This window comes from Rhinatrema bivittatum, chromosome 3 (assembly GCF_901001135.1).
Source record: "Rhinatrema bivittatum chromosome 3, aRhiBiv1.1, whole genome shotgun sequence".
NCBI lineage: Eukaryota > Metazoa > Chordata > Amphibia > Gymnophiona > Rhinatrematidae > Rhinatrema > Rhinatrema bivittatum.
The window spans coordinates 517977541-517992885 of record NC_042617.1 but is presented as its reverse complement, the minus strand read 5'-3'; the positions used below and the strand labels follow the sequence as shown (position 1 = coordinate 517992885).

Sequence of the window (15345 nt, the reverse complement as noted above, 5' to 3'; positions counted from 1 at the left end):
ATGGCTCTTTCAGCAAGCCTACTCCATGTCACCCCCTATTACATAAAACCCCACTATGAATGTTATACTGATATCTTGGTATGAACGCCTTTATGTCTGATGATTTTGTACTTTGCACTTTCATGTATATAGTTATAGTTATATTCCATAGCATCTACCCATTGATGCCTGTTATATGTAAGGGCTCCTCCCAAAAATTTATTTATATGTTGCCTAGTTCATCATTTTATATTATGTTATCTGTTATATGTACGGGCACTGCCCAATGGTTTTTTGTTCACTGTGAACCGATACGATGTGCGAACGGATATCGGTATAAAAGAAATGTTAGATAAATAAATAAATAAACTGGTATCATCTTGTAAACCATGCACAGCAGGTCAGTGGTGACTTGCTGTAGGAGACCCCCTTGGTAGTATCTTTGCAGTGGAACATTGTTTTTTCTGGTTTTGAAAGGAGGTGTTTTGCCCTGCCATCCTTTGTGCCCGGTTGGAGGAGAATGGAAGATTGTTGATTCTCCCTTAATTGAAATTCTTGGATTAAGACACTAACTACACCTTTGGAGAGAAGAATCTGGGAGTAAGAGCTGCTGGAAACCTGGAGACACCCACCAGAGTCTTTACCCGGGGAGAAAAGGGAAAGTTGAGGAGGATGGTTACACCTTTGTACCTCAGGTACTGCTTGGGAGAGGGTTACTGTACTGCTAGGTCCCCATGTGCTCACCTCCGACACATTTCCAAGTCCTGAGGGGCAAAACTATCTCAAAATACAGTCTGAGGGCCAATTGCAGAGGAAAGAACAGTTTGGGAATGGATTTAGATACCACAAGAATTTATAGATATGGATGTCACAAGAACAAAATGTGTATGATGCCAGATGATTACATTGGAAGACCTTCATTAAAGTAACTTCTGGAACACACAGCCAGTGTGTCTAGCTGCTTTATTCTGCACATACGTAAATCTCAGCAGACATACAGAAGAGGTTTTTTACCCCATGCCTTGGAGGTTCAGACTCGCCCCATAAGAGAATCAACCTTGGGACAAAAACTGTGAGACTGTGTGGGGGCTTAGACCCAAGACTAATAGGTACATAAACTGCCATGCTGGATCAGACCAAGGGCCCAGCATCCTGTTTCCAACAGAGGCCAAACCAGGCCACAAGAACCTGGCAAGCACCCAAACACTAAGAAGATCCCATGCTACTGATGCAATTAATAGCAGTGGCTATTCCCTAAGTAAATTTCATTAATAGCCATTAATGGACTTCTCCTCCAAAGAACATTTTAAAAGGAGCACATGTGCGATCAAATGCATGTAAGCAAAGAGATGCTTCATTTTATAACAGAGAGAGACTCTGTTAGAGAGACAATATGACACTATATATCTCCCATTGTAAGAGGGGCACTTTCAACTCAAGAGGTTCTTTTTTTGGGGGGGGGGGGGCAGTGCTACAAGGGTCTATAGACTCTTGCGCCCTAGGCAGATCAATGTAACACCACCACCCCCAACCCTCCCTGAATTGCAAGTGCCCCTCTTACAGTGGGAGAGATATATGTATCAGATTGTGTGTCTCTCTCTTCCCCCCCCCCCCCCCCCCCGATGTTCAGGATCCCTCTGGCTCAAACTCTCCCGACTTGTGCCTCATCCGGACCAGTAGTAAAGTTACACAGGTAACATTGAACGTGTTGCCATGTTCAGCATTGCAAAATTTGGGAGTTACGATTCTATGTCTTAGCCATACCCTATCCTTATTCTTGATACACACAGAAGGATGTACACATGTACTTCCCAGCTTCTTAAAATTTGCATTGCTCATGTGTGAGCCACATATGTGTGTATGGGGCCATTTTTGTGCGAGCAATGCTTTTAAAATCTACCTGTAAGTGTGGCCCCTGTACATTTTTTGACAAAACGTCATAAAATGGGCTACACATTGCAATGAATATAAATTAAATGTTGCTGATGTTTTTGTATGATTAAACAATTTTTTTAGTCTTTACATATCTAGGAGATTGTCTCTTAAATTAAAAATCACTTATTTTTGTTGAAATCTTTATATGTATTTATATTTCCCTAAGTAATGAGGCTGTGTCTTGTTCTAAGCACTTGCAGGTGATTGGATCTGCTAATTCTGGTCCCAAAACTCTGACTTTATCCTTTTTTATTGCTGAAGGTCACTTACACTAAGAACATAAGAACATGCCATACTGTCAGACCAATCAAGCACAGCATCCTATTTCCAACAGTGGCCAATCCAGACTATAAGTACCTGGCAAGTACCCAAAAACTAAGTATATCCCATGCTACTGATGCTAATAATAGCAATGGCTATTTTCTAAGTCAACTTGATTAATAGCAGGTAATGGGCTTCTCCTCCAAGAACTTATCCACACCTTTTTTTAAGCCCAGCTACACTAATTGCACTAACCATATCCCCTGGCAAAAAAATCCAGAGTTTAATTGTGTGTTGAGTGAAAAATAATTTTCTCCGATTAGTTTTAAATGTGCCACATGCTAATTTCATGGAGTGCCCCCTAGTCATTCTGTTATCTGAAAGAGTAAACAACCAATTCACATTTACCCGTTCTATACCTCTCATGATTTTAAATACCTCCATCATATCCCCCATCAGCCATCTCTTCTCCATGCTGAACAGTCCTAACCTCTTTAGTCTTTCCTCATAGGGGAGCTGTTCCATCCCCTATATCATTTTGGTCACCCTTCTCTGTATCTTCTCCCGCATAACTATATCTTTTTTTGAGATGCGGCGACCAGAATTGTACACAGTATTTAAGGTGAGGGTCTCATCATAGAGCGATACAGAGGCATTATGACATTTTCCATTTTATTAACCATTCCATCCCTAATTCCTAACATTCTGTTTGCTTTTTTGACTGCCGCAGCACACTGAGCAGACAATTTCAATGTATTATTCTCTATGACACCTAGATCTCTTTCCTGGGTGGTAGCTCCTAATATGGAACCTAACATCATGTAAGTATAGCATGGGTTATTTTTCCCTATATGCATCATCTTGCACTTATCCACATTAAATTTCATCTGCCATTTGGATGCCCAATTTTCCAGTCTAACAAGGTCCTCCTGCAATTTATCATTATCTGCTTGTGGCCTGCCCCTTTGTGCGCCCCTTCGTGTGCTCCAGCACACAGAACTAGAAGCCACCCACGCTATCTCCCTCGAGTATTCCACCCTCTCCTCTACTGAAGTGGTGCCCTACTCTAGTCCTCCTCAATCAGTTTTCCAACCACCTCAGTAATAGTTCAGCCACTCCAGCATTCGTCCAGTCACTCCAGCACTCAACCAGCCACTCCAGCATTCATCCAGCCCTTTTGTGCTCTCATCTGGACATTCAGCTATCCACCACAACCTACAAACCAACTCTTACTGTTTATACCCCTGCTGTTATTCAGCGCTAAACTCGACTAAAGGTGATTTTGCCAGCTTCCTAGACCTCAAATTCCACTAAGAACAAGACACCTACTTACTACATCCCTCTCCGGTTCTCTGCCCGGTTCCTTGCCTATAACCCCTAACAATAAGGTCCCTATCCACTCTAGCAAGATGCACCCACGCCCCATACTTACTATTCCATACTCTCCTAAGCACAAAACCAACAAACCCAGGATACTAGGCATATGACAGCAAAGATTGATCCCGATCATGATTTCCCCAATCTCACAAACGCTCGGCCTCACTTTTTTTACTCTAACCTTATTCAACGCCCAATCCATCACAAAAAAAATCCATCTCCTTAATGACCACCTGACTGACAACAACCCAGACCTTTGTGCGGTTACTGAAACGTGGTTGAAACCGACAGACACAGTCCTAAGCCACCTCCCTAACCAACTCTATGATATTCATTCAATCCCCAGAATAAAAAAAAGAGGCCTACTGCTAGCCGCAAAAAAGGGACTTGGACTCTCACTACAATTATCCACCAAAAGAAGTCAACTAGAACTAGCCCTATTCAACTCGCAACATCTCCAAATTGTTCTGATCTACGCACCCCCAGGAACCTTAGACTCCGATCCTTCACCCCTAATCGAATTCGCAACTAAACATCTCAAGAGGGACAAACCATCCATTCTGATGGGAGATTTTAATCTCCATGTGGACGTTTCCCCATTATCCCACAACTGCGACATATTACTCACAGCACTTAACCACTTGGGATTCAGCCAGATCGTCAAAGGTCCCACGCATAAAGCAGGACATTCTTTAGACCTGATCTTCCTCAATGAGGGTCTATCTTCCGCTTCCACTCCATTTAGCGCCCCAATCCTGTGGTCAGATCATCATATTATCTCTGCCGAGATTCATATTAACGACCATCCTCGACCTGCCTTCCCTACAACCACATTGTAATACAGGAAACCCTGCTCTACAGATCATCTTAGCAAACTGCTTTCAAAAGAGTTGGTTCATCTTGATCTCTCAGACGCACCCTCTGCTATTAACTCATGGATCAAGATAAGCGAGATTGCAGATCAATCCTGCCCAACCATTACGAAATCCTTAAAACCACCCCAAGCTAACAGGAATCCGTGGTACACCCCGGACCTTAAAAACATCAAACAAAAACTTCGCAGTAAAGAGCTCAAATGGCGCAAGACCCCATCCACTGACACTCTTGCGTCCTACAAAGCCCACCTTAATACATACAGGATTGCTATCCTCAAAGCCAAAAAAGACTTCTTTGCTAAAAAAAATCCACAACTTCTCATTCGATTCGAAAGCCTTATTCTCCATCGTTTCATCTCTTACAAAACCCTCGCCCCCTTCCATCCCTGATGAGCAAGCATCCAACAAAGCTACAGAACTCGCTATCTACTTTGACAAGAAGATAACCAACCTCCTCAAGCCTATCTCCACAGTTCAACCATCAACCCTTCCATCCAGCACTCCATCTCCCATAAGGGATTATAACCTTACATCTTTTGAGACCCCTTCCTCAATGGAGATCGAAGGCATTCTAAAAAAGCTAAAACCTTCTTCTCACCCGGTGGACGCAATACCCTCATCTTCTTCTATCCATTCCTAACACCATTTCTAAATCGTTAGCAGACATCAACTGCTCCTTAACCCAAGGCAAGGTTACAGACCAATTAAAACTAGCCATCCTAAAACCTTTACTAAAAAACCCAACCTTCCAACATCTGACCCCGCTAACTTCTGACCAATAGCCAATCTTCCCCTGATCTCTAGAGTGATGGAAAGAATTGTAAATAAACAACTGTCCGACTACCTTGAGGAGAACAACATTCTCTCCCCATTCCAGTTCAGATTCAGAAAATCACAAAACAGTGAAGCTTTACTTTCATCCCTATCCGACACCATCCTTCTCAATCTGGAAAAAAAACAACCCTACCTTCTCGCTCTTCTCGACCTATCCACCGCCTTCGATACGGTCAATCATTCTATTCTACTGGAATGCCTATCGGATATCGGCGTTCAAGGAGAGGCTCATGGATGGTTTAAATCGTTCCTTGAAAATAGATTCTACAAGGTTAGAATCAATAATAAAGAATCCCTCCCAATCAAAACAAACCTGGGAGTCCCACAAAGATCATCCCTCTCTCCCACGCTTTTTAACATCTATCTGCTGCCTCTCTGCCATCTACTCTCTAACCTCAAACTAAAATACTATATATTCGCCGATGACGTCCAAATCCTTATTCCAATCACTGAATCCCTGCAAAAAACCTGGGCACATTGGAACTGCTGTCTACAATCTATCAATAACCTGCTCACCAGCCTGAACCTTATTCTTAACTCAAATAAAACCAAAATCCTCATCTCTCCAGATGAAAACCACAATCTCCTCAATTCGCCAAAACAACCATCAACCACTCCTCTGTCAGAGACCTTGGGGTTCGACTCTATAACCTATTCAATTTAAAATTGTTCGTCCTCAACACAACTAAAGAATGTTTCTTTAAACTTCAAATTCTCAAAAATCTAAAACCTCTCCTGCATTTCAGCGACTTCAGACTAGTAGTACAGTCTATCATCCTTACAAAATTAGATTATTGCAATTCTCTTCTCTTAGGTCTCCCTGCACTAACCATTAAACCCCTTCAGATGGTACAGAATGCTGCTGCTAGACTACTCACTAACTCAAACAAAAGAGCCCACATTACACCCATACTACAAGGCCTGCACTGGCTCCCTTTAAAATCCAGGATCACCTTCAAAATACTGTTGATACACAAGGACATTCACGGCATTGCTCCTCTCAAGCTAAGCTTTCAACTTCGCACTCACACATCTACCAGACCAATCAGAAACGCCTACAAAGGATCTCTTTACGCACCTCCGCTCAAAACCACTTTAAGAAAACGCGCCTTTTCTACAGCCGGGCCCACCCTTTGGAACTCGCTTCCTCTGGAGCTGAGACAAGAACCGTGTCTTCAAACATTCAAGAAACACCTCAAAACTTGGCTCTTCAGACAAGCCTTCCCGGAGGCTTGAACATTCGGACACTGGTCAAAGGACATAACAGGACATTAGGGAGACACTGGTCAATGGACTTAACTGAACCGTAGAGAGACTCAACCTCTCTAGCACATTCCCCGATCCTGATTCAATGCCACTCATCCCTCCCCCCTCCTCGCTCTTCCTTTCCCCCATCCTTCAACCAGGTCTTCTCAATCCTCCTTTCAGCCGGAGCTTCTCAACCCTCTCCTTCCTCATGGCCACCCGATTCCCCTGGGCCCCACCACGCCCATTCTATTCCGCTTACGCACAGCAATATATATCGGTCACCTTTCTTTATGTATCGCTTGTTTTCCACTGTTTCTGCTGCACCATTATATTTGTCATTCGTTTTTGATGACCTGTTTATTTATAATCAAATTTTAACTATAATGGTTTTATTTATAATTGCTTATCTATAATTATTTTTTTCTATATTCACCTGTTATTTAACGATTTGTCGACTTGTTTCAATGTAACGCCATAGCTGCGAATGTTCTGTTTCAATGGAAACCGATATGATTTGATATTTTTATCAAGAATGTCGGTATATAAAAATTCTAAATAAATTGTGATTTACCTACTCTGAATAATTTTGTATCATCTGCAAATTTGATTATCTCACTCATTGAATTCCTTTCCAGATCATTAATAAATACATTAGAAAGCACAGGTCACAGTACAGATCCCTGAGGCATTCCACTGCCCACCCCCCCTCCACTGAGAAAATTGTCCATTTAATCCTACTCTCTGTTTCCTATCTTTTAACCAGTTTGTAAGCCACGAAAGGGCATCACCACCTATCCCATGACTTTTTTTACTTTTTCTAGAAGCCTCTCATGAGGAACTTTGTCAAATGCCTTCTGAAAATCCCAGAATCTTTGGATGATCTGAGAGGAAAGAGAAGAACAGGTTCACTGGACTCCATAGAAAAGATGATTCCATAGAAACAGAGAAACACGACAGCAGAAAAATACTATATGGTCCATCTAGTCTGCCCATCCACCCAATTAATTTTGCTTTATAATTCCCATCACTCTTTTATCAAGCCCCCTGCTGTCTTGAACTCAGATGCTCTTTTTGTCTCTACCACCTACATTGGGAGGCCATTCCATGCATCCACCACCCTCTCTGTAAATAAATATTCCATAAGATTACTCCTGATTCTACCTCCTTTCATCCTCATCCCATAAATTCATTCTAGAGCCTTCTCTCTATTGAAATAGGCTCACCTCTTGTGCATGGAAACCTTTTAGATATTTAAATATCTCTATCATATCTATCATATCTCCCCTATAGAAACATAGAAATGACGGCAGAAGAAGACCAACCGGTCCATCCAGTCTGCCCAGCAAGCTTCACACATTTTTTCTCATACTTAACTGTTTCTCTTGGCTCTTAGTAACCTTATGTTCTAATTCCCTTTTCACCCCCACCATTAATGTAGAGAGCAGTGCTGGAGCTGCTTCCAAGTGAAATATTAAGTTTGATTAGTTGGGTAAGCGGCAGCATAGCTCTCTGCCATGAAGCAGTGGGCAATGCTGGAAATGTGTGAAGTATCAGTTTTTCTTTTCCCCTGTCATTGAAGCAAGGAGTCATGCCGGACATGCACCGAAAGTGAAGCATGCCTTGAAAGTCACATTAACTATCATCAAATATTGAAAAGCCTAATAATTGGTAATACCTATAGCCCATGAACCCATCCCTGTTTTTTTTCTTTTTTTCTTTTCTTTTTTTAATTGGGAGATGGATGCCCTTCATCCTTCTACTCTGTGAAGGTGGACACCTACCACCGGCCACTGGCATCCCGCTCCGTTAATGCCTCTGTGGCTACTGCCGCCTCCATGCAGTGTTTTACTACCTGCTCTTTATATGCGTCCTCTAGAACTGATGGATCCCATCCCTGGGTTTTTTTATTATTTATTTAATTGGGAGATGACAGCCCTCCATCCTTCCGCTCCGTGAAGGTGGACACCTACCACTGGCCACTGGCATCCCGCTCCGTGAATGCCTCTGTGGCTACTGCCGCTCTGTGCAGTATTTTACTACCTGCTCTTTATATGGACACCTACCACTGGCATCCCGCTCCGTGAATGCCTCTGTGGCTACTGCCGCTCCGTGCAGTATTTTACTACCTGCTCTTTATATGCGTCCTCTGGACCTGATGGATCCACAATGTTTATCCCATGCCCCTTTGAAGTGCTTCACAGTTTTGGACTTCACCACTTCCTCCGGAAAGGCATTCCAGGCATCCACCACTCTCTCCGTGAAGAAATTCTTCCTGACATTGGTTCTTAGTCTTCCTCCTTGGAGCCTCAGCTCGTGACCTCTGGTTCTGCTGATTTTTTTCTGTTGGAAAAGGTTTGTCATTGTCTTTGGATCGTTAAAGTTTTTCAAGTATCTGAAAGTTTGAATCATATCACCCCTGCTCCTCCTTTCCTCCAGGGTGTACATATTTAGATTCTTCAATCTCTCCTCGTATGTCAACCGATGAAGACCCTCCACCTTCCTGGTTGCCCTTCTCTGTACCGCCTCCAACTTGTCCTTGTCTCTTTGTAGATACGGTCTCCAGAACTGAACACAGTACTCCAGGTGAGGCCTCACCAAGGACCTGTACAAGGGGATGATCACTTCCCTTTTCTTACTCGATATTCCTCTCTCTATGCATCCCAGCATTCTTCTGGCTTTTGCAATCGCCTTGTCGCATTGTTTCGCCGACTTCATATCATTAGACACTATCACCCCAAGGTCTCTCTCCTGCTCCGTGCACATCAGCCTTTCCCCCCCCATCGAATACAGTTCATTCGGATTTCCACTCCCCAAATGCATGACTTTGCACTTCTTGGCATTGAATTTCAGCTGCCATATCTTCGACCACTCTTCCAGCTTCCTTAAATCCCATCTCATTCTCTCCACTCCTTCCGGCGTGTCCACTCTGTTGCAGATCTTAGTGTCGTCCGCAAAAAGACAAACCTTACCTTCTATCCCGTCCGCAATGTCGCTCACAAAGATATTGAACAGGACCGGTCCCAACACCGATCCTTGCGGTACACCACTTAAAACCGCTCTCTCTTCAGAGAAAGTTCCATTTACCATCACGCATTGTCTTCTGTCCGTCAACCAGTTTGCAATCCAGGTCACCACTTCGGCACTCACTCCCAAGCTTTTTGTTTTATTCACCAGTCTCCTGTGCGGAACCGTATCAAAAGCTTTGCTGAAATCCAAGTAGATGACATCTAGCGCTCTTCCTTGATCCAATTCCTTGGTTACCCAGTCGAAAAAGTCAATCAGATTTGTCTGACAGGATCTTCCCCTGGTGAATCCATGCTGCCTCTGGTCCATCAATTCTCCGGACTGTAGATAGTTCACTATTCTCTCTTTCAACAGTGACTCCATTACTTTTCCCACCACCGAAGTGAGGCTAACCGGTCTGTAGTTACCAGCCTCTTCTCTGTTCCCACTCTTGTGAAGCGGGACCACCACTGCTCTTCTCCAATCACTCGGCACCACTCCCGTTTCTAGGGATCTATTGAACAGGTCACACAGCGGACCCGCCAGCACATCTCTGAGCTCCCTCAGAATCCTTGGATGAATCCCATCAGGCCCCATGGCTTTGTCCACTTTCAGATTCTTTAGCTCTTCCCATACATTTTCTACTGTAAAATGATTTTCATCTATTCCACTACCCTCCAGCTTCTTGTGTAGAAATGGTCCTTCTCCAGGGTCTTCTTTAGTGAACACAGAGCTGAAGTATTCATTTAATATTTCTGCCATTTCTTCGTCTCTCTCCACACATTGATCATTTCCACCTTTCAATTTCACTATACCACTATGGACTTTTCTCTTTTCGCTGATGTATCTGAAAAATGTTTTGTCACCATTTTTTATCTCCTTGGCAATCCTCTCTTCCGCTTGACTTTTTGCCAACTTGATTAATTTCTTCGTCTCCCTCAGTTGAATCAAATATTCTTTTTTGTGCTCCTCCCTTTGGGATCTTTTATATTTTTTGAATGCTGTTCTTTTAGCTTTAATTTTGTCAGCCACCTCGTTTGAGAACCAGATAGGTTTCATTTTTCTTTTGCTTTTCTTTACATTTCTAACATAAAGAGTAGTTGCCTTGGTGATTGCTCCTTTTAGATTGATCCACTGCTGATCCACATCTCTCTTTCTCCCATCCATTTAGTTCTTCCTCTAGGTACTTCCCCATTTCCTCAAAGTCTGTGTTTTTGAACTGTAAAACTCGGGTCTTTGTGGTTCTTTTCCCTATTCTTTTAGTGATATTAAACCATATTGTTTGATGATCACTGGTGCTGAGGTGGGTGCCCACCTGGACATCAGAGACATTATCTGCATTAGTGAGCACTAAGTCGAGTATATTTCCTTCTCTCGTGGGTTCTAATACCATTTGTTTGAACAAAGCTACTTGCATGGCATCCACTATTGCTCTACTATTTTTAGATTCTGCAGATGGGATTTTCCAGTCTACATCTGGCATATTAAAGTCACCCACGATCACCACTTCTCCCTTCTTACCTATCTTATGGATGTCTTCAACCAGGTCTCTGTCCAGCTCTTCCTTTTGGTTCGGGGGCCTGTAAACTACTCCAATATAAATTGATGCTCCATCATCTGTTTTTAGGTCTACCCATAGTGCTTCTTCCTTGCCCCAACTTCCTTGTAGCTCAGATGCTTGGATATTGTTTCTGACATAAAGAGCCACACCTCCCCCTTTTCTATCCACTCTGTCCTTCCTTAACAAGTTATAGCCTGGTATTGTTGTATCCCAATCATGAGATTCTGTGAACCATGTCTCTGTGATAGCAACAATGTCCACTTCTGCCTCTATCATTAGGGCCTGCAGATCTGGTATTTTATTTCCCAAACTATGAGCATTTGTGGACATAGCCTTCCAGGTTCCCTCTTTAAGGTTATTGCTTTTCCTGTACTCCTTATGAGACTTTAGTTGAGATTTGTTATTCACTTCACTCTTTCCTTTTGCAGTTGTGCCACTGATGCCAGAGTTATCCATCTCAATTTGCTTTTTCTTTTGGTTATGTATCTTGAAATTCTGCATGCATTGGTTTTCTCTCTTTTCTGGTAACACTTCAATGTTTTTCTCTAGGACTTCAGTATTTAATATAGGGAAGGCTTTTTGTTCTTGTTGCATTTGATACTGTGTGTGTCTCCTAGTAACTGGTCCAATTCTACCAGAGCCCACTGTAATCCTGGTTTTTAATGATTTACTTAATGACCTGCTTGAGTGGGGGGGTATACTTGTTGGCTGCAAATCTGTCACGAATGGGTGACTATGGGACACATGTGTAATCCTACCTGAGCCTACTGTATTTCTTTTTCTTGACTCCTGGTTATTCTTTGGTATTGGGGAATTATTTTCTGAGTAATGCAATGTGGGTGTATTTCTTGTAATTAAAGCTAATTGAGCTTTAACCTCAGTCAGCTCCTTTTTCATAGAAGAGAGTTGTGCACAGATTGGGCAAGTTCTAAGTTTCCAGATGCTTTCCCTCAGAATAAAGGCTCCACAACAGTTGCAACGGATAGTTCTCATATTGGTAAAGTTTTGGGTTGGTGATTCTTAGATGGTAACAATTTACTAATTTATCTTGTTGCTAATGCTAATTTAGTCAGTCTATATTAGAATCTGAGGCCAGGGGTGGGTGGAAGGGAAACAAACAGTTGAACCTGGGACAAGCTGAGTAGAGCAGGACACTTTCTGGAACTTTATTCGTCCTTAAGCTATTAAAGATCCCTCAGCACTTCTGTGCCAATATTAAGCAGATTATTAAAGAACAGCTATACAAAATAGAAATGCAGTTATACTGGATCTTAAAAAACAGACAGTTTGCAAGGAACCAATTATAATTATTATATAATAACAGACCTAGAGAAAGGTATAAACTGAGCAGTTCTACTTCACAGAGAACTCAGATATTAATGGAGCACAGAGCAATGATCAGAAGGAAAAGTGAAAGTAAACCAGCAGGGTTTTGGGGGTTTTTTTTTTTGTTTTTGTGGTTTGTTTTTTTCCCCCAGAAAGAGCACCACAGAAATTAAGAGTAAGAGCACTTGAAAGAAGGGAGATTGAGAGACTTTCCTATTACACAGCGCTCAGAGGCTAGTAAATCAAATCACCAGTAGAGGAATATTAAGAAACACTGATATCTATTATGATATCTATTATTTCCTCTAGGGTCTAGAATCTAAAGCCAATCTCATATACTAAAATTCAGCAAGACACCCCCAAACATATCTCAATAATGTAGTTACAGGCAAGGTCTGGTCCAGTATCATTGTTCTATGTTTAAAACTCCTTGTCCTACTCTGGAGTTGTTTCCTGTGTCTCCAATTCTCATCCTTTTTCTATTTCTGTGTTCCTAGGCCTGAAGAAAAATATCTGTTTATGTAATTTCTGTTTCTGTCTGTTTCTCTTTCTTCCCCAGCAGTCTACTGTGAGAAGAGCTAGAGTCCCAGCAAGTTGGTGCATCTGTGTTGGGCTGAAACTTGAATGTCGTGGTATGGCCTCTTATCCTTGCACAGTTTCCTGAGAAAATGCCACCTATTAGGTCGTAAACTAAAACTGATGATAAAAATGATGCAAAAATTATAGCTCTTAAAATTCACAGCTTAGTATATACTGTGGAAATGTCTAAACAGTTCATTATTTGTAATTTGTATGTGTATTAGCATAATTACATACACAGCTGTAATAACTTTTATTGTAATCATGCAGAACTCATTTATCATGTCATACTAGATAAAACACATTTCCCTGTGTTCTATTTATTGTATCACACAATAAGTGTATTATCATCCCTTAGTGCAGAGTGAGTTAACTACGGCCTACAGACTGGATAGGACCCATAGGGTTCTTTCATCTGAATATGTAGAGATAAAAAATGTGTATGTTTACTGACCCATTAATCCTCTGTTGGTAAGTATGCCCATACTGTTACTCTAAGGTCATTAGCAAAGGCCTAATGTGGCACAGGCCTCTAGCTGATGTCAGCAGAGAACAGGGATAGCCTATACCACGGCTGGAGTGGCTGGTTGTGAAACTTCTACTGCTTCCAGCCTCCATATATACACACAGTGATGATGGCAAATCCAGAAGTTGGTTCTGTGATGAGCATAGCTAATAGGAAGAACAGAGGTGGGGGGTGGAGGGCTGGAGACGGCAGGTGGTCAGCCATTAATATTCCAGGCTCCTTTTTTTTCTTACACTTGAAAATCTCCAGAACATACAATAAATTTAAAAAAAAAAAAAAAATCTCCAGGAGATGGATTAAAGAAAAATAAATATTCCAGGAAACAGATTAAGAAAAAGAAAATCTCCAAGAGATATAATAATAGAAACCAAAGGAAATCTCTAGAAGATGGAATAATTAAGAAAAGAAAATACCAAGCAAACAAAATAATATATTTTTTAAAGAAAACCTCTAAGAGAACCCCCCCACATACACACGCCTCCATTACAGTTCTGAGGGGGACTATCTCCCTTCTCCCCCTGGTGCAAGAGCCACCATTTTGGTCCTGTGTAAAAAAAAAAATAAATTTGCACACCCCTGTTCTAGTACATATGTCGTATGTGCTTTTCATTTATTTTCATAATAGAATATTTTATAGTTTCACTTTTACACTTACCATTTTATTCAAAACATTTTGTTTATGCATTGTATTTTTGTCTTCTCTTTTTGCTTTTAAAACGTTATGGATTTCTTCTTTGATTTTAGTTTGAAAAGCTGTCAGGTCAGATTTCAATGCTGATCTTGTTTCATGGTCAATCCTTTTAAGAAAAAGAAGTAAAAGTTGAATATGAAGTTACTTAACTTACCAAATTATATTTAGCAAAGCTAATCCTTGAATTTCTTAAATATGAGCACTTTTCATAAGCATTATTACATTTAGGAGTTAAAGCAATGAGATTTTGGATATGAAAATACTATATGGAAAAAATGCATAAGTCACCATCAAGTTGACTGAGCACGGCTATAGCAAAAGTTAGCTGATAAACATTGCCTCTTTGGGGACAGTGAAATATCTGTGTTTATTAAGGTTTTGTTTTCAATACGTTCATGGTATAAAAGTATATTTATTGGGACATAATATAAATCATAGTACAATGATAGAGCAGATATTACTTGTAGGTTTAATATAGGCTGATTCAGGGCACACAGTTATATCTTTCATTCATCCATTGATAAACTGTCCTTAACACTACAATAGAAAAAGTCCCAGGTTATCTGTAGAAGCAAAGCCTCTCAAGTTTCTGTGAGGTGCTGAGATAAAACAAAGCTTTAATATGCTATCTTTAGCCTGGGACACTTGGCTTCTTTCCATGGTAGAGTTTTCCATAGAAGTGAACTCTCCAATACATCTTTGCAAGATGCCCATTTGAGTTTTAGACACTAAAATTCTGGGTGGGCCCAGTAGGGTAGAGAGAAGAAATTTTAAGTGACTAGGGCTGATTTTCAATTCTAACCACCAAACTAGGCCATCCAAATATAGGTGCTGCTATAGCAGGCCTAAATTTGGCTGACCAGATCTTCTCTCCTGCTGAAACGCAAAAGTGTGGGTGGAGGGGAGACCCTGATAGTCACACACACCCTCTCCAATACCCTCTCCCAACTGTAAAATTAAATGTTTAAATCTAGACAGCCTGATCCTCCATCTCTCTCCTATAAAAGAAAAAAAGTGTTCCTGCAGTCAATGCTCTCGCCCTCCTTCACTCCCAACTTTGAAATGTAAAAAAAAAGTATCTCTTTGGCCTGATGGCCCTTCCCTCCTTCCCTCCTGTAAAAAATAAAAATAAAAAAGTAATTGTATGAGA

General features: G+C 41.4%; 1 protein-coding gene across 1 annotated transcript in view; it reads right to left on the bottom strand.

Moving 5' to 3' along the window:
• NUGGC (nuclear GTPase, germinal center associated) overlaps window positions 1–15345 on the bottom strand; it is an 864070-nt gene that overhangs the window by 246884 nt on the left and 601841 nt on the right. The window contains exon 15 of the mRNA XM_029596224.1: window positions 14160–14301. Within this exon, the coding sequence (XP_029452084.1) occupies window positions 14160–14301 (142 nt within the window). The remainder of the gene's footprint in view (window positions 1–14159; window positions 14302–15345) is intronic.